Source organism: Sorex fumeus, unplaced genomic scaffold (genome assembly GCF_029834395.1).
Source record: "Sorex fumeus unplaced genomic scaffold, SorFum_2.1 ptg000006l, whole genome shotgun sequence".
NCBI lineage: Eukaryota > Metazoa > Chordata > Mammalia > Eulipotyphla > Soricidae > Sorex > Sorex fumeus.
In genome coordinates, this window is record NW_026606063.1 from 57,408,665 (window position 1) to 57,428,494 (window position 19,830).

The 19,830-nt window shown below is 48.5% G+C and overlaps 1 protein-coding gene across 1 annotated transcript in view; it reads right to left on the reverse strand.

The window, feature by feature from the left end:
• The window catches only part of FER1L5 (fer-1 like family member 5), a 55,662-nt gene that overhangs the window by 18,194 nt on the left and 17,638 nt on the right, over window positions 1-19,830 (reverse strand). The window contains exons 15-20 of the mRNA XM_056129055.1: window positions 15,872-15,915; window positions 15,702-15,784; window positions 15,531-15,625; window positions 13,849-13,977; window positions 11,594-11,771; window positions 455-579 (exon numbers count right to left, since the gene is read on the reverse strand). Coding sequence (XP_055985030.1) covers window positions 455-579; window positions 11,594-11,771; window positions 13,849-13,977; window positions 15,531-15,625; window positions 15,702-15,784; window positions 15,872-15,915 — 654 coding nt within the window. The remainder of the gene's footprint in view (window positions 1-454; window positions 580-11,593; window positions 11,772-13,848; window positions 13,978-15,530; window positions 15,626-15,701; window positions 15,785-15,871; window positions 15,916-19,830) is intronic.

Below are 19,830 nucleotides of genomic sequence, written 5' to 3' on the forward strand. Positions count from 1 at the left end.
CATCTGTCCTGTCCCCTGTCTTCGAGTCACTTCCTACTGCCACCCTCCAACTTTGTACTACCCCAGGTTTCTTTGCACACTGTCCCCTTTTTTGCTCCCTGCTGGCCCCGATTCTGCTAGACTCTGCACCTGTTAAAACTTTTCTGACTGGCCTACTGCCCTTCTCCACGCTGTCTCCCTTCCCTGCACTTTCCCCCACTAACCTGCCTCTGCCCTGACTTCTCCAGGGTGGGCCCAGGGTGCTCCTCTCTTCTCTGTGGGGCTCCAGGCACCCACCCATTCAGTGGCCCATTGTGGTTGGGTTCTGAACCCCAGCTTCCCCTGCACTCAGCGACTCTCACTGGGTGTCCGAACCCCACTCCCCCTCCCTCTAATGTCTGCACCCGGCTCCCTCGCATCCACCCCGCTCACCAGGGTCTGCACCCGGCTCCCTTGTGAATCCACCCCCACTCACCAGGCGGTCCCGCACAAAATGGAGAAGGTTGAGGGTGCTCATCCGAAAGCTGTTGTCCTCCCAGAAGGAGGTCACTGCCACCACTGGCTTGGTGTTATACCAAGGCACGTAGTGGTAGAGAGTTCCTGGCACACAAACACACAATGGAGGTGTCTGAGGAGCTCTGGGCAACTCCCCTCCCCTGCGGCGGGTCCCCCTCCAGGGCTTGTCTACTTCCCAGGGCTGGTGGCAGGGTGGGCGCACGGTGCTGGCACTGACTCATCCTCCTCCGAGGGCCCACCGAGAGGGGGAGCACTGGGGCGCGCTGTGTCAGGAGCCTTGGGAAGTCCCCGGTTACAGGAGACAGGGGCTAGGGTCAGGCCTGATGGTGGGTCTCCCTCTGGGTGGTCTGAGGCACAGGAGCAACCCAGGGGGTGGTGGGGCAGGCCGATGTCTCACACAAAAGCCCTGTCATTCAGGGGCAGGGGGCCACAAGTGGGGTCAAAACCCAGTGGTCCAGGTTCCCGTGTTCCTGTCATACAGAGGATGGGGAAGGGCAGCAGAAACATGGTTCTAAGGACTGAGCAGAGGCTTTGCAGCCACGATACCCAGGTTCAATTCTAGCGGGGTCCCTCAAGCATCCCCAGGAACAATCAATGAGCACTGTGGCAGAGGCAAATTCCTGAGCACTGAACCAGGAGTAATCCATGAGCACTGTTCTGGGGTCAGTCCCCTGCAGGATATGACCCAAGATCCAACCCCTTACAAAGCAGAGTGGGGAGACAAAAGGAAACACGTTTTAGAGATGCATTGCTGAGCTGACAGAAAAGTTGATAAGAAGCAGAGTCTCCTACTTCTGAGGCATAGAATCTAAGTGAACCAGTCTTCTGAGTGCAGTTTGAGAAATTGTCTATTTCTCTCGGCAATTTTCTTGGGGCAAGGGGCAAAGGAGAAAGCCTGTCCCACACTGGACCATCTCGCAGAGAACCACATGGAGTGGGTTGGGTTAGGACCCTTTGCCAATGTATCTTATCCCCACGGCTCTCCAAGTACTTAGTGAGGAAAATGTCTGAGTGGACAACCCTGGTGCACTGCAGTACGCCTGACTGGTGTTCTTTCTGTTGGGTCTGGGATGGGGCTTGGGCCACACCTAGGTGCTCAGGGCTTATTCCTGGCTTTGGGCTCGGGGATCACTTTGGTGATGCTGCAGGGGAACAACCATTTAGAGTAGATGCTTCCTCAGCTCCCTCTGGCTTTTATTAGAAGATCTAGAAGAATCTAGAATATAGCTCAGAGAGATGGGAAAATATGGGAGTTTTTAAAATACAAAGAGTGGGTTTACTCTCCCATGTTCTCCCTTGAACATGTATCTTCACTTTCTTGTCTATGTTTCTTTGCTTGCTTTTTCCACTCTGGAGAGGCCTGTTTTCTCTCTCTAGCACATACTTTCCCTCTTTCTCTCCTCTCACATCTTTCTACACAAGTTTTGTTCAGTAGCAACTACCTTGCTTCACTAAAGTTAAATAGATTACAGAATGAGAAGCTCCCCAGAGGAGGGAGTGAATGAGAGCTATAGAAGGGCCTGGGAGAGATGTCAATCTCCAAGAGAAAACACAGTCTTTCAGACTTGTGAGGGGATGCTGGTTTTGGCACTGAGTGAATCCTGAGAATAATAAATAAGCAGTGACCCATGACCAGGGTTCTCAGATTTGAGCGTGGTCACGGCTATGAGACAAGTAATTTTCCTCTTCTCCCCTTGGACAGCATACAACAGCAACAAGAAGGAAAATAACCCCATTTTCAGCAAAACCAGGAGACTGATAAAATCTGCAACTCCAAACACTCGGAGGGACTGAGTGCCAAAAGCAACTCTGGCACAGAGGAGCTGAAGGGGTACAGCACAGCAGTCCCCGGGACAGGGAGGGTGGACAGATGGTGGGAAGCCGGCAGCTGGAAGCACGGCGTGGCAGGAGCAGACTGCAGCCTGTGCCAACCCAAACACACTCCCAGCATGCATTCAGCACTCACCAAGACACGGGAGCGGGTGAACCAAGGAGACAAACAGAAGCAAAAACAAAAATTCATAGATAGGAAGACAACAGAAAGCCCGCTGGGAGATTAAATCCTGCAGACAGTTCAGAGGCATATAACTGTAGCACTGTGGTACTGTCCTCCCGTTGTTCATCAATTTGCTCGAGCGGGCACCAGTAACATCTCACAACAAATTGCGGCATATTGAATACGTCACGAGGAGCTTGCCAGGCTTTGCAGTGCGGGTGAGATACTCTTGGTAGCTTTCCAGGCTCTCCGAAAGGGGCAGAGGAATCGAACCTGGGTTGACTGCATGCAAGGCAAATGCCCTATCCACTGTGCTATCGCTCCAGCCCAAGAGGCATAACAATAAGGCTTAAAAATAAGAAAACCAGGTTTGAGCCCTGGCACTGCGTGGTCCTCTGAGCACTTCCAGGAGCAACCTCACACCCCCCGCCCTCCTGAAAGGAGGACTGGAGAGAGCACTCAACAGACTGAGCATATGCTTTGCAGGCAGGAGACAGGTTTTCTCCCTGGTCCCACATAGTCCCCCCAAACACCACCAGAAGTAATCTCTGAGCAGCAAGCTGTGTGTGGGGGGGTATCTCTTGCATCACAATCACTAGTTAAGACCCTGCACTGTAGCAATGTAGCACTGTTGTCCAGTTGTTCATCGATTTGCTCGAGTGAGCACCAGTAACATCTCCATTGTGAGACTTGTTGTTACTGTTTTGGGCATATTGAATACACCACAGGGAGCTTGCCAGAATAAGGTTAAGACCCTAAAGTAAAAAAAAAAGAAAAAAAAAGGAAAGTGATTCCAAAATAAAATGAAAAAAGGTTTAGGAATATCTGACATAAAAGAGAACCAAGGAGAATTATGGGTGTGGAAGAGATAGGAGGGGAGAAACTTGAGACAGCAGGGAAGGTGAGGGAAGGTGCTTGTCTTGCACGCAACTGATCTGGGTTCAATCCCGGGCATCCCAGGCATCCCATAGAGTCCCCCAAACTCCCCAGGAGTGATCCCTGAGCACAGAGCCAGGAGTAAACCCTGAGCACTGCCAGGTATAGCCCAAATAAGAAAGAGAAGGGGGCCCTCTGGCTACTCAACAAGCTGCTTAAGCCATGATCCCAGAGACTCAGAAACAAATCTCGGAACCCAGCAGCTTTTGGCAGAAATCCCTCCAGATTTAATTATTAAGATTTCAGAATTCCAAAATTGCGTGGCTGCAACCGAGGCTGTGTGACATCATATTCTATTCATAATCAGCAATAGTAAACAAATTGTCTAACGTTGCCTTTTCGGCAGATCTCAGTGTTGGGGTAAAATCCCAAATAATGATGGTGGGTCTGGTGTCGAAATATTGAATGCAATCAAAGTAAAGAGAGAGTAATGTGGAAATAATTTGCCACACAGGTGGGGGGTGTGGGATGGGGGGTATACTGGGATTTTTGTTGGTAGAAAATGTACACTGGTGAAGGGACAGGTGTTTCATCATTGTATGACCGAGACTTAAACCCAAAAGCTTTGTAACTGTTCTCATAGTGATTCAATAAATAAATTTATTTAAAAATACATTTTATTGGAGCTGGAGCGATAGTACAGCGGATAGGGCATTTGCCTTGCACGTGACTGACCCGGGTTCATCCCATATGGTCCCCTGAACACTGCCAGGAGTAATTCCTGAGTGCAAAGCCAGGAGTAACTCCTGTGCATTGCCAGGTGTGACCCAAAAAGCAAAAAACAAACAAACAAACAAAAAAACCCACAAAAAACAAAAAAATGCACTTTTTAAAGAGTGAAAGTATTTCTGAGAAATAGCAGTGAGGAATTTTATTTAAAAAATTAATTAAAGAAAAAAAGAAAGAGAGGAGGGGGGAGACAGACAGAGAGAGAGAGAGAGAGAGAGAGAGAGAGAGAGAGAGAGAGAGAAACATGAAGCCCATAAATAGCAGCCCTCAAATAGAACACCCACACAAGGAAACCAAAGACTTGAAAGTCTATTCTGAGAGACTGGGGCATGGCTCAGAGGTAGAGCCCGCCTGGCAGGTGTGTGGTGGAGAGTCAGGTCCCTGTGACCACCCCTTGTCCCCAGTGCGATCTCTGGCAGCTCTGCCATTGGCATCCACAGTGCCCAAACAGTGAGCTATCTCCAGTGCCTGCTACCCACCAAGTGTGGGACCCCTGGATATTGCTACAACAAAGGGAAGGGAAAGGGAAGAATATATTGAGAAAATTCCTGCAAGGGGTCCTTGAGCATTGAGCCAAGATTAAGCCCTGAGCACTGCCAGATGTGGCCCAACCTACACACACCCACCAAGAAAAATTAAAAATACTTTCTTTAGAGCTATAGTAATTAAGACAGTTAATGTTGGCATAAAGATAGAAAAATATTCAACAGGACACTGCTAAAAGGAGACCCGCAAAGTATACTTAATTGGTTCCAGCAAGGCTGTCAAAGTAATTCAATGTGGCCATTGACAGTCTCTTCTGAATACAGTGTTGAATTTAATAGCTGTATATATTAAAAAAATACTCATCCTTTTCTCACATTGCATGTAAAAATGAAGACAAATCATGTTAAATCATAAATCTAGATAAAGAAGCTAAAAATACAAATGTTTTGTTTTGTTTTGGGGTCAAATCAAAGAGTGCTCAGGGGCCACGTTTGGCTCAGTGCTCAAGCCTTGCAGTGGTTGAGAACATACAGTGTGAGGAATTGAGCCTAAGCCCGTGGCATGAGGGAAAAGCATGCCCTTAGTTGTCGTGTTATATCTCTGGCCCCTAGAAGGATAAATCTTATTAATGAAAGAGGAAAATATCCTCATGATCTTGGGACAGATGAATATTTCTTAGAATTTATGATGTCCAAGTGATGGAAGGAAATATCTATAACAAATTGAATCCATCAAAATTAGAAACTTTTGTTTGTTTTTTGGGTCATACCCAGCGATGCACAGGGGTTACTCCTGGCTTTGCACTCAGGAATTACTCCTGGCGGTTCTCAGGGGACTATATGGGATGCTGGGAATTGAACCCAGGACAGCCGCGTGCAAGGCAAATGCCCTACCCACTGTACTATTGCTCCAGTCCCAAAATTAGAAACTTTTTATCTTTAAAAGACATTGTAAATTGGGTCTGGAGAGAGTACAGCATAAAGTGTCATATGTATGATTTCAATTGTGTAAAACTTTAGCATAAGGCAAAACAAATTTATAATAATAGATAACAATAATAGTATCACAGCAGTTACTGGGGTTAGGAAAATGGATGTAAAGGTACACGCTTCGACTTCCTTCCTTCCTCCTTCCTTCTCCTCTTCATTTTCATTCCATTTTCTCTCTCTGGTTTTGAATCCACATCCAGAGGTGCTCAGATCTTACTCCTTGTTCTGTGCTCATGGATCACTCCTGATGGTGCTCAGGGTACCACATGGAGTACCGTAGGTTGAACCCTGGTCAGATGTATGTAAGGCAAATACACTACCCTCTGTGCTATCTCTCTAGACCCAGAACGGTCACGGTCACGGTCCTCCCGTTGTTCATCGATTTGCTCGAGTGGGCCCAGTAACGTCTCCATTGGAGACTTTGTTGTTACTGTGGTTGGCATATCGAATATGTCACGGGTAGCTTGCCAGGCTCTGCCATGCGGGCGAGATACTCTCGGTAGCTTGCCAGGCTCTCTGAGAGGGGCGGAGGAATCGAACTCGAGTCGGCCATGTTGGCTGCGTGCAAGGCAAATGCCTTACCGCTGTGCTATCGCTCCAGCCCGCCCCAGAACGGAGAAGACATTTAACACACACATACACATACATCTGGGGGCCAGGAAACAACTCAGTGGCTAAACCACCTGCCTTGGAATCACAAGGCCCTCAGTTCAATCCTTAGTGCTACCACATGGGCCCAGCTCCATCTGCCACTCAGCTGTTTGGCCCGAGAGTTCTGCTGGGAGAGCCCAAGCTGCACCACTCCAGGCATGCAACCACTGACCCCTATGAGCACGAGCCCTGGCGAGCCCCCAGGTGCATGAGCGAGCAGGGCAGCCTGCTGTCCGAGCCCGACCCCGGGAGCACCACCACTAAGGCCACGTGTGACCCCAGTCATCACACCATCAGTAGCATATAGGGAAGGAACAACTGAGAAAAAGATACAGCTGACATAGAGAAGTCATCAGAAAAAGTGATGTACAATCAATGTATTAGAGAAATAAAAGCTCCAGGGCCAGGAATAGGATAGCGGTTAATACATAAGCCTGCAATTTGCTGACCTAGGTTTGATTCCTGGCATTACAATGTCCCCCAAGCATGGCGGGATGCAGCTCTGGAAGACGCCAGGATGGCTGGGGTGGCCAGGAATCATGGGCATTGAATCCTCAAGCCCTTTCATTGACCCTCCAGTCCAGCTGTCTGAGAGCTGCCAGTGGGACCCCTGGACCTCCTGAGCACCATCCGGGGAGGCCCCCCAAAAGAAGCCAAAATATAATCAAATGCATAACATTTATTACATGTGTATGTATTAAAAATATAGCCAGATAGAATCACAAATGAAAGAAATTAGTCTTTTACAGATGAGTAAAGAGAAATGTTTATGAATGCATGAAAAGAAGGCACAGCCTTCATTTATCATCAGGAAAGTGCAAATCAAGATTGTAGAAGATATCTTTTCACATCTACCCAATTGGCAAAAAATTAAAAGGCTGGGCAACAATAAGAACCGGTGAGAACGCAAAGTAATAGGGATTCTCATACCACACTGATGAGAGTAATTTGGTATAATTACTCTTGTTTTGAATTTCTCTTCCACTCCTGGGTATATAATTTAGAGGAAGTATTGCACTGATGACCAGGAGACACATACAATAATGTTTATTACAAAATTATTATTGTAGAGAAAAGATAAAACCTAAATATCTACATATAGCACATAATTTAGGATGTAATCAGGCAGTGGAATAAATACCGAAATGAAAGTGAACTTTAGCCAATATTAAAAAAAAGTAATGCTCAGCAAAAGTTTCAAAATATAAGACTACAGATGAAAAGTGCCCAACTATATAAAATGTAATCATAGTTGGCTACTTATAGTTGCACACACAGGTGGCAAAAATTAAAGAGAAAAGGGGTGCTTATTTTAAGATTCAGGATCATGGATATTTCTTGGAGGAATGGATACGAGAACATAAAAGGACCTTTGAGATTCTGAAAATTTTTGTTTTGTTTTATACTGTTGGCTCACACCCTGCTGTGCTTCGGGCTTCTTCTTGGTTCTGTTCTCTGGGATCATTTTTGGTGGTGCTCAGAGGACCATCCAAAGTTCTGAGAATTCAACCAGAGTTAGCTTTGAGCAAGGCGAAGGCCTTAACCCCTGTGTTATCTCGTTAGCCCCATGCTGACAATTTTTTAAGTCTTGTAAGATGAGTAGTGAGTTCAGTGGTACCCATTATTCTTTAAATGGTACATATACCTTTGTTGGATGGACCTCATCTGGCAGTACTCAGGGATCACTCCTTGTGGTGCTCAGGGGACCATATGGTGTGCTGTGGATTGATCTAGAGTCAGCCACATGCAAGGTAAGAGCCTTATCCTCTGTACCATTTCTCCGGACCAGGAGCGATATATATATATATATATATATATATATATATATATATTTGGAGGACCTTTGAAGGGAAGGAGGAAGAGAAAGTGGAAGAGAGTGGAGAGTAAGAGAGAGAGATTATCATGCTCTAGGGAGAACGCAGGCTTCTCCAAGGGCAGAGAGAGCCCCTACACATATCCCAGCATTAGATAGGAAAGCATAAAAGTACACATCTCAAGAGGGGAGATGTGGGTGACGCATGTGCTCGGGCACACGGGCGCAAGCAATACACGGGCTCGGGCGGCATATCCGCCTGGACCAGTACATATATTTAAAAAAAATTTAAATAAAGTGATGCTCAAGAGTTGCCCCCAGCTGTGCACTCAGGAATTACTCCTGATGGTGCTTGGGGGACCATATGGGATGCCTGGGATCAAACTCGGGTTGGTCCCATGCAAGGCAAATGCCCTATCCACTGTACTATCTCACTGGCCCCAATTTTTAAAATATGTTTAATGTATATATATATTTAAAACTTTGAAAACAAGCACAACTTTATGCTAGGTGAGAGAAGTCAATCTTTAAGAACCACATATTATACGATTCCATGTATGATAAGTTACCAGGATAGAAAACTATGGAAACAGAGTAAGTTAGTGAATATCTAAGTTTGGGGGTGGGATGTAGAGGTAAAATAGAGTTACTGTAAATGGGTACTGAGTTTCTTTTTTTTTTTTTGGTGGGGGGAGCCACACCCAGTGATGCTCAGGGGTTACTCCTGGCTTTGCACTCAGGAATCACTCCTAGTAGTGCTCAGGAGACTATATGGGATGCTGGGGATAGAACCTAGATTAACCATTGCAAGGCAAGTGCCCTAACCACTATACTATCTCTCCAACCCCACTGAGTTTCTTTTTGGAGTGATAAAATATTCAAAAATTGATCATGATATGGGAAGGGGGGCGTTCCGGTCCGTCCTTCACGCCCTACCAAGGTCACCAGTTGCCCCCCACGAACGGCTCTCCAGCACGGCCACAGCCCCAGAAGCACAAGGGCTTAATGCAGAACCCAGCAGCTTGGAGCAGAAAAGTGAAAGGACTATGCGTTAATCCAGGCAATCATTTCTGCCCAGAGGGGAAAGGGTGTTGCTCCCTTCCGCCCTCCTCCCTCTGGAAAGAAAGATGGCGGCCACATGGGGGCCTTGTGGACAGCAGATATGAGCCGGGGGTGTGGGGGCGACTAAAACCTCATGGGAAGAGGGGCGTTCTGGTCCGTCCTTCACGCCCTACCGAGGTCACCAGTTGCCCCCGCGAGCGGCTCTCCGGCACGGCCACGGCCCCAGAAGCACAAGGACTTAATGCAGAACCCAGCAGCTTGGAGCAGAAAAGTGAACGGACTCTGCATTGATCCAGGCCATCAAGTCTGCCGGAGGGGAAAGGGTGTTGCCCCATTCGCCCTCTCCTCTTTGGAAAGAAAGATGGCGGCCACATGGGAGCCTTGTGGACAGCAGGTATGAGCCGGGAGTGTGGGGGCGACTAAAACCTCATGGGAAGGGGGGCGTTTCGGTCCGCCCTTCACGCCCTACCGAGGCCACCGGTTGCCCCCCGCGAGCGGCTCTCCAGCACGGCCAGGACTCCAGAACACAGAAACCAATTTCTTAACTATCTGACTTTCAGTAGAAATACTTCCAGGGTCAATAGGTAAAATAGCAGAAATCCAAAACCAACATTTAATTCTTGAACCCAGCCGTAGAAAGCAAATCACTTCACAATGCTTTTTCAGCATGTCTGATTTGGGGGGGGGGGGGGTAAACTCTAAATAATAGTGGTGAATCTTTTATTGAAACAATGAATCTAATCAAAGCAGATAGAGTGTTAACTAGAATTCATCTGCTTCACAGGGACGGGGAGGGGTGGGGGGTGGGGTTTTATTGGGGTTTTTCATGGTAAAAAATAAGTATTGGTAAAGGGAAATGTGTTTGATATTTGCATGACTGAGACATAAACCTGAAAGCTTTGTAACCTTTCCCACAGTGATTCAATAAAAAAAAAAAAAAAAAAAAAAAAAAAAAAAAATTGATCATGATAGCCCAGTGAATTGTTCATATTGAAAAGATTAATTGTATGATATATGAATTTTACTTAAACAAAGCTACTTTTTGTAAAACAGCTGCATGGGGCTACAGAGATGACTCCAAGGGCCAGAGATCGTGCATTGCATGGGGGGGTGGGAGCCTTGGTTTCCATCTGTAGCACCACCTTTGAGTACCACCCAGGGTGACCTTTCTGCCCCAGCACAAGCATGCCGCCTGGAAGCACTGTTTGTGTTTCCCAAACAAAAAGAAAAAGGAAAATAAAAACAGGTAGAGGCATGGAATAATCATAGAGGCTTACTTGTCTTGCATGTGTGAGACATTGGGTTCAATCCCCATTCTCAGCACTGTATGACCACCCCCCCCCCCCACTCTAGCACTGTTGGGTGTGACCCCTAAGCACCACTCCCTGACAGGCTTTCAGTGACGAGACAGTGACACTGGCAAATTGGAACCACAAGAGCAGTGGTTCTCAGGTTTTAGCAAGCATCTTGGTGACCTGAAGGGCATGATAAAAGATGATGTTTCATGACGAAAAATGACTAATTCTAACTTCCTGCTTTTGTAGGTCTGGAGAAGAGTCAAGGATCTGCATTTTTCACAGTTTGAGTACTTTGAGAACTCCTACTCGATAGTAGCTGGCACAAGTGTGCAGTATGTAATATGGGCTGAACATATGGGTGATAAGTTGGGTGGGTGTTAGGGACAGCAAATAATGGGAGCCGAATGAACAAAGGGGTGGATACTTGGATGCCGGTGAATGAACCGAAGGTGGGTGGATGAAGTGCTGCTTGCTTGGATGGGTAAGTGATAAGTAGTGGGAAAACATAAAATTGAGGGAGTGGATTGTGCAGAATGTGGCATAAAAAAGGGCTTACTTCCAACTCTTGTCATAGTCTCATTACCTATAAACTTTACAGTGTTTGACAGGGGGCTTCAGTGAACTAACACTCATTTCCCTCATGTGTAAAATATGAATTCACAATGCCTAGGAGTGTTCCCTGAGCATTGATTTCTTTCAAAGGGCCAAGAGAAGGGTCAGAGTACAGCAGGGAGAGCTCTTGCCTTACACGTGGCTGACCCAGGTTCGATCCCCAACATCCCATGTGGTCCCCCCAAGCACTGCCAGGAGTAATTTCTGAGTGCAATCCCAAGAGTAACCCCTGAGCATTGCCTGGTATGGCTCTGTACTGCCCCCCCCAACCAATAAAACAAAAGGATCAAGAGAAAGATAATACAGCAGCTAAGGGACTTGCCTTGCACACAACCAACCTGGATTTGATCCCTGACACCCCATCTGGTCCCCTAAGCACGTCCAGGAGTGATCCTTGAATACAGGACTAGCAGTGAGCCCTGAGCACTGCTGGGTGAGGCCCTAAACTTCCATTCCCAGAATAAATCTGAGCATTGAGCCCCCTACACAGTAGCTGCTCTTGACCCTTTGGGGGTCTGATTATTACCGTCATAGATCACTGGGCTGTACTGTGTGGTTGAGACCAGAGGCTTGTAGCTCAGGTCCATCTTGTTTCCATAGTGGCCGATGGTGACCTCAAATTGGATCAGGTCCTTAAAGTCGGGCATCATGGTACAGGAAAGAAAGATGACACATAGCCCATACTTTTGGCGGTTCTGTTGTTTCTGAAACAATAACCACACCTTGCATTTCCAGTACATAAACCAATGGATGAACACAGCGAAGGGCTGGCAGATGTCCTGCTCATTCCAGAGCTATATTTGCTTTTTTCCAGGATGAGTCAGACCATCACTGAACATGACCTTCCTCTCAGACCTGCCTTGACTCCCCCTCACCGGGCTGTCCCCCTTATCTGGTTCACTCCACCAAGACAGTCCCCTCCCTTCCCTTCCTCAAGACTGGAGGCACTTTTCTCTGGCAAGACTGGCTCTGAGCACCACTGCCCCTCACCTTTCCTCTTCTCTGGAACATTCTCCTTGGACGACGCTGAGTATGGGTAGCCAAGTTGTGTGTGCACGTGTAGCACATACTCACACACACATGCACACTCTGTCTCACACATACACACACATGCTCACACACATACATAAATACTCTCTCACAAATACTCACATATACACTCACCACACATCCTCTCTCTACACACAGTCACACACACACACTCTCACACATACACACTCACATGACATGCATTGACACGCTCACGCACTCACATTCACATGCTGTCACACACACCCACACATTCACACATTCTCACACACATCCATTCACATCCATTCACAAGCACAAACACAAACACACACAATCTCACACATGCACAGACATTCAGATATACACATACACAGATACACACAGAGACACAGACACAGACACACACACACACACACACACACACACTCCTTTGCTCTTGGCTACCCTCGAGCATCCTCCTGCTTCCAGTATACCACACATATTCTGAGCCCTGCCATCCATCCGTGAGCCCCTCTCTAGTTCTGTTGTTCCGTTCCTGCCTTCTTCTAGTCATTAACTACCTCAAGTCCACCCTGATTTTACAAACAAGGGACCGGAGCAATAGTACAGCAGATAGGGCATTTGCTTTGTAGGCAGTCAACCCGGGTTCGATCCCTGGCATCCCATATGGTCCCTCGAGCACTGCCAGGAGTAACTCCTGAGCGTTTCGAGGTGTGAACCAAAAAGCCCAAAACAAATGAAACAAACAAACAAAAACAGCCTCCTCCCTCTGAGGCCCCTTTTTGGTTTATTTGTGATCTCATCTCTTTCCACTTTCCAACCGAGTTTCTCTGGCCTTGCCTCTCCAACTCTTCCTGTCCACTGTGGCCTGACTTCTCTCTGACCCAAGGCTCCCTGTTCTCTCCCAATAACCAGTGGATATCTCCTCACCCCATCCAAGGCTGAAAGATGCCCCATGGTCCTCTCGCAGGCACCTCCTTATTCTCCGGCAAACCCTGCTCCTCTGCCTCTGTGTCTCAGTGCCTTCGGCTCCCTTGGCCTTTCTCTCTCTGTCATATCCACCCCCTACCCCACTCCTCACAAGTCCGTGTTCAGATGACACACTCCCTGTGTGTCGCAGCTTCAGGGAGTAGACTGTGTGGCTCTCACATAAGCACAAACCAAAAGGGGGCACCATGGCCCCCTAACCTGCTCCTCCAGGAAGCCAATGTCGGCATGCTGGCCCCATCTTGTCATCTGCAGCAGAAAATGAGCAGCCCCCTAGAGGGGTTGTCCAAACAGGCCTATGTCAAAAACAGTCACTGGCCCCGATCGTTGTTTCCAAAGGTTTCTGGAATCAACTCTCCTCCCTGAGACTATAACCCGATTTTCTGGATGGAGTGACCCACTCACTTCTCTCTGGCCTACTTGTCCTCATTCTATTCTGACCTGTCTCCTCCTGCCCTTTCCTGCCTCAGTGGCCCTTCCTTGCCTCCGGGAAGAAATCCACACTTCCTCCACTTCATTTATCCCTAACTGGATGACACAGCTCTTCACTCAAAACCTTTGTCCCCTGGCCAGCTGGAACCGGGCAGGGCATGAAGACCGACCCCAGGGAGGTTTAGGAGAGACTCAGGTGCATGGACCCAGCATCCTCCATCCCCCGCTCCCACCCTGAAGTGTACTGAGCTTGTGGCCATAGTCCCTTGCAGGGTCAGCAGCAAACCCACAGCAGATTTGGGGTAAGGAGAGAAACACTTGCTTTTGCAGCAACCTCTTTGCAGAGTTTACCTCCATGCTAGTCACTTCTAAGGAGAGATCATTCATATGAGGGTTTCGTCGGGCCGTCTCACGGGCTATCACCTCCAAGAAGACCCGGCCTCGATAAGCCAATCCATCCTTAACAGAGCTGGGCAGAGTCTGGAGGAACATGGAGGATAACGGTGAGCACATGAGGAAAGCAGGAAAATCTCTGCTGAGGTGTCACTCAGAGAGGGTGGCCCGCTTGTCTTACAGGGAGGAGTCCCAAATACCCTAGACTGGACGTGCGTGGAAACTCTTACACCTTTAAGGCCGTATTCCTCTCCATGCAATATACCTGCTGACCAACTGGCAGGATTATAAATGCCTCCTGATTGGAGGGATCTGTGGCAATTACTGATGTCCACATCAAGCCTGACCAATCAGATCATGACCTGCCCCCTTAGCGGCAATGTTTTTCTGAACAGAGTGTGCCTGTTAGAATGCTCCCCACTGCCTTCCCAATTAGTGTCTTCTAAAGCCACATGTTTGCCAGGAGGCTGGTGGCAATAGGAGCAGCTGAGAGTTGATAAGGGCAGCAGAGGTCAGAAAGACAGAGAGCACCTCCAAATAGCACTGAGATCCTCCTCCTCAGACCCTTTCCTGCTGCATTCTCTTCTTTTGTCCATTCAAGTTATGGCATTGATCTTGTGATCCAGCATATATATGTTTATACTATAATATACACTTAGCACAGCGGTAGGGTGTTCGCCTTACAAGCGGCCAACATGGCCGACCCGAGTTCGATTCCTCCGCCCCTCTCGGAGAGCCTGGCAAGCTACCGAGAGTATTCGATATGCCAGACACAGTAACAACAAAGTCTCCAATGGAGACGTTACTGGGCCCGCTCGAGCATATATTATAGTTTATAAATATATAGTTTTGGCTCAAGGGCCACACCCTGCAGTGCTCAGGGGTAACTCTGGGCTCAGTGCTCTGGGCTCAATTCTGGCAGTGTTCACTTCAGTTACTGGGAATCAGATAGGCTCTTTCTGGGGGGGGCTCTCTTTCTCTCTCCCTTCCCTTATATTTTAATCTGTGCTAGTTCTTTTTTTTTAATTTTAATTTCGTTTTATTTTGGCTATTTGGGTCACATTTGGCAATGCTCAGGGCTTACTGCTGACTCTGCACCAGGAATTACTTCTGGCATTGCTTGAGGGACCATATGGGATGTCGGGGATCAAACCTAGATTGACCGCATGCAAGGCAAATGCTCTACCAGCTGTACTATCGCTCTGGCCCCAACCTGTGCCAGTTCTGTTGTCTCACACATACTCTGCATCTGCTGAAAAAATCTAAGAACTCATCATAGTATCCCCCACTTCAGAGAACACTCAGAGCACTCTGTGTGTGTGTATGTGTGTGTGTGTGTGTGTGTGTGTGTGTGTCTGTGAGTCTGTGTGTGGAGGATTAGACCTTGTCCAGATGTGCTCAGGAGCCATTCCTGGCTCTGTGCTTATGCGTGTCTCCTGGCAGTGCTTCAGAGGTAGCCAAACACCCTGTGTATCCGTAGCCATTCTGTTCAGATTCAAGGCCATCCACAAGAAACTGTGGACAGGAGCAAGGACTGGGTCCTCCTTGGGTAATTCCCCAGTTCCAGTGCCCTGGCAAGATGAATTTTATCCCACCCATCCCCCTGCCCCTGCGCCCCCTAGAATTGATGAGCAGCTTACAGCGCCTTCTTCTTGGATCCTGAAAGGGGCCTTTTCACCCCCATGGAGAATCAGGAAACCAGGGCCAAAGCAGGGTAAGAAGCCGGAGTACATTCCTGGAAGGAGAGAGAAGGAGGTTGGGGTCATATAGGAGGGGATTGGGAGGCAGGTGCGGGGCAGAGGCTTGCTTACCCTCTAGCTCTGCTCCCGTAGAGGAGATCTGGTTGAGGTAGAGCCTGACAGTTCCAATCTCTCTCTGTGTTTTGCCGCCGAGGCTGGAGGGGGAAACACTCTGTGCCTCTGGGCCTCTCACCCAGTCCGCGTCCCCTCCCACATTCCCCAGCAGCCACCCCAGTGCTCACCAGTCCAGGACTCTGAATTTGATGTAGCTGGAGTGACAGGGCATCTGCCAGGGAAAGGTAAGAGGAGAGGTGGGGTCACTCAGACGCCCTTTGTGGGGGGTGTGGGTCTCAGACTCTCTCTAGTCCCCGTGAGCCGCAGCCACGGATGAGGTCAGTTGATGCTGGGAGCTTAGCCCTCTTTGGCTTTGGGGACACCCTCTTGCAACAGCCCTTCCTGGGAGTTGCTTAGGACTGTGCCCCAGGGTCCTTTGATATATTTTTTTCTTCACTTGACCCCTTAATTGCATAAGCTCCAGAACCTGCAAGACCTGGTGCCCACCCCAACTGTTTATGGAAATATTTTATGGGGGCAGGGGGCTTTAATGTCTCCATATTTCCCCATCATGCCGAGCAGTTAACTGAAAAAAAATTTTTTTTTAATTTCTTTATTTGGGAGGAGGGTACACCTGGTGACACTTGAGGCTATGCCCAGATCTGTGCTTGGGGATCATTCCTGGCAGTGCTTGGGGGGACCAATGTACTCTGTCCACTGACCTCTCTCCAGTCCTAGCAGTTCACTTTTTGGGAGGGAGGCTATTGGTGGGGGAGTATGATAGTTAGGGTCACACAGCAGTTTTCAGGAGCTATTCTGGTCTCTGTACTTGAGACTGACCCTGGCAGGGATAGGGGAACCATAGGCAGTGCTGGAGAATGCACCTGATCAGCCTTGGGCAAGGCAAGCACCTTAGCTCCTGTACTATCCCTTCCACTCCAGCAAGCAGGGCCGGTTTCTTTTTTTCCCCACACCTGACTGTGCTCAAGGATTACTCTTGATTCTGTGTTCAGGGATCTCTCTTGATAATGCTGATACGTGGTGCAGGGATGGAACCAGGGCTGACCATATTCAAGGTAAGTGATTTCCTGCAGTATTATCTCTCCCACATTAGCAATTAACTGTGTGTGTGTGTGTGTGTGTGTGTGTGTGTGTGTGTGTGTGCCAACCTGGCAGTGCTAAGGGCTTACTCCTGGCTCAGCTCTGTGCTTAGGGATCATTCCTGGCAGTCTCTGGGGATCATATGGGACCTGGGGAAAAAACCAGGTAGGCTGCATGCATGGTAAATGCCTTTCCCAGTATACTATCTCTCTAGCCTGCCCTCAAATATTTTTCTTAAAAAATGCACTGCTATGGGGCTGGAGCAATAGCTCAGCGGGTAGGGCATTTGCCTTGCACACGGCCGACCCGGGTTCAATTCCCAGCATCCCATATGGTCCCCTGAGCACTGCCAGGGGTAATTCCTGAGTGCAGAGCCAGAAGTAACTCCTGTGCATTGCCGGGTGTGACCCAAAAAGAAAAAAATGCACCGCTAGGGGCCGGAGCAATAGTACAATGGGTAGGACATTTATCTTGCATGCAGCTGACCTGGGTTTGATCCCTGGCATCCCAAATGGTCCCCTGATCACTGCCAAATGATCCCCTGATCACTTCCAGGAATTCCTGAGTGCAGAGCCAGGAGTAACCCCTGAGGATCACCAGGTGTGAGCCCCCTCCCCCCGACACACACACAAAAATGTACTGCTACCATGTTTGAGACCTAACTGGGACCCAGATCCCTTTACTGGGCCTTTTCCCTCATGGTAGCCCCTGAGGAATGGCTGAGCAGTCTCCCAGCTCCTCTGTCCCCTTGTCTGTTCAGCTGGAAGTGCTGTGGTGTGTCTCAGGAAAGTGCTCTAGTGGGGAGCAGCTGGTTCATCACATTGGAAGAAGAATCATGGGATCCTGTCAGGCTGCCCCATGTTTTAAGGTTATGAATCCAACAAATGGGAATTTTTGACCATCCATCTCATCAGCCAACACATTAAGAATTCTACTGTCACCATGAACAGCTTTACCTGTGTATCTCATGGTGATTCAATGAAAAAAAAAAAGTCACAGAAGTCACCTCCAAATAAATAATTTTATAGCACAGCGGGTAGGGTGTTTGCCTTGCACACGGCCGACCCGGGTTCAATTTCTCCGTCCCTCTCAGAGAGCCTGGCAAGCTACCGAGAGTATCCTGCCCACATGGCAGAGCCTGGCAAGCTCCCTGTGTCATATTTGGTATGCCAAAAGCGGTATCAAGTCTCACAATGGAGACATTACTGGTGCCCACTCAAGCAAATCGATGAACAATGGGAGGACAGTGACAGACAGTGCAATTCTTAAAAAAAAAAAAGGATTTTCCTGTGTGGCCTAAGTGATAGTACAGCAGGAAAGGCACTTGCCTTGCTCATCAGGGCTGACCCAGGTTCGATCCCCAGCACCCTGTATGGTCCTACACCTGCCAGGAGTGATCCCAGAGCATGGAGCCCAGGAGTGAGCCCTGAGCACAGGTGGGTGTGGCCCAAAATTAAAAACACAAAGTATGCAAGAAAAGAATCCTCCCCTTTCCTAGATCTTTGGCTTTCCTTTCTTCTGTTCTGAGGTCCCTCTTTGATGGAGAGGCACCACCATCCTCAGCAGACCCTGCTCCAGTACCCTGGTACCCTGACCAACTGGCCACAGAGACTGTGAAGTGCCAGTCATTCTGGTGTCAGAGGGCTGGTGATGAGCAGCCCTGCATCCCCATGGCCCAGCCTGGAGCCTGTGCTCTGCGGGAAAAGGGTGAGGCTGCAGGAGGAGCTTGGGCATTTCTGGCTTCTTTCAGGGAGGGAGGAACCTGGTGAGTACACTGGGAAAGCCTCCAGGCAGCTGTACCTGGGCAGGAGTGATAGTACAGCAGTTAGGGTGTTTGTCTTGCTCCTAGCTGATTCAGTTTAATTCCCAGCATCCCATATGGTCTCCATAGGACTGCCAGGAGTGATTCCTCAGTGTAGAGTCAGGAGTAAGCCCTGAGCATTGCCGGGTGTGGTCAAAAAAAAAAAAAAAAAAGGCAGCTCAGCCCAAGGGAGGATTCCTAAAGTCTCAGAGCAACTGAGGAGTCAGTCGTGGGCCTCCTGCTGAGCAGATAGGAAGGAACACTTGGCAAAGATGGGAAATGGGTCTACGTCCCTTCTAACATCATTTACTCCTTTAAGAGTCTAGAAAATCATTCAAGAAGGTGGAGCATATGAGAATGGTGGAAAATGATGATTCAGGCACCAAGGCTGGAGCGCAAGTTTTGTTTTGTTTCTGGTGGTGCACAGGGGTCACTCCTGGAGGTGCTTAGGGAAATGTATGTTCTGTCAGGGACCGAAGTAGGCTTGACCTTGCACAAGGCAAGTGCCTTAAATCCTGTTTACTCTTTCTGGTCCTGGAGTTCATGTTTTGCATGGAAAAGCCCTGACTTCTATCCTGGCTATTTTGTGTTCCACCACCGTCCCTCCTACGTCCTAAACCATGAGGAGGAGGAGGGGAGCTCATTGGGTCACCAGGTCACTGACATCACACAGATATCATGTGTGAGGAAAGCAGCATGCTCTCGGGCACCAGAAAGTGTCCCTGCACCCTGACAGTGCTCACATCAGCAGTCTCTGGGCTATCAGCCACTTAGTCCTACTCTACACACCACTGCTGGGGGGTGGGCATTGTCGAACTGGCACCCACACTGCTATGGGGAACTGAGGAGACCTTCAGGTTGTGAGAGAAGACTACAAAACAGAGTTTGGGCCCCGCAGTGAGGGACAAATAACCCCCTACTTCATGTCGCTCGTTAGGAACCATGTTCCTGTTTGCTAACCAGGCCACCAACAAAGAATTATGATTATATTCAGGGCACTTAGCCTCAAAGATTAGAAAGTGTTGGAGTCAGGGGCCAGAGCGATAGTACAGCAGGTAGCGTGCTTGTCTTGAGCATGACAACCTAGGTTTAATCCCCAGCACCCCTTATGGTCCCGAGCACTGCAAGGAATTATCACTGAGTGCAAATAATAATAATAATAATTAATAATAATTTAAAAAGTAGGCGCCAGAGAGAGTACAGCTGCTTGCCTTGCATGAAGCTGACCTGGGCTTTATCCCCAGC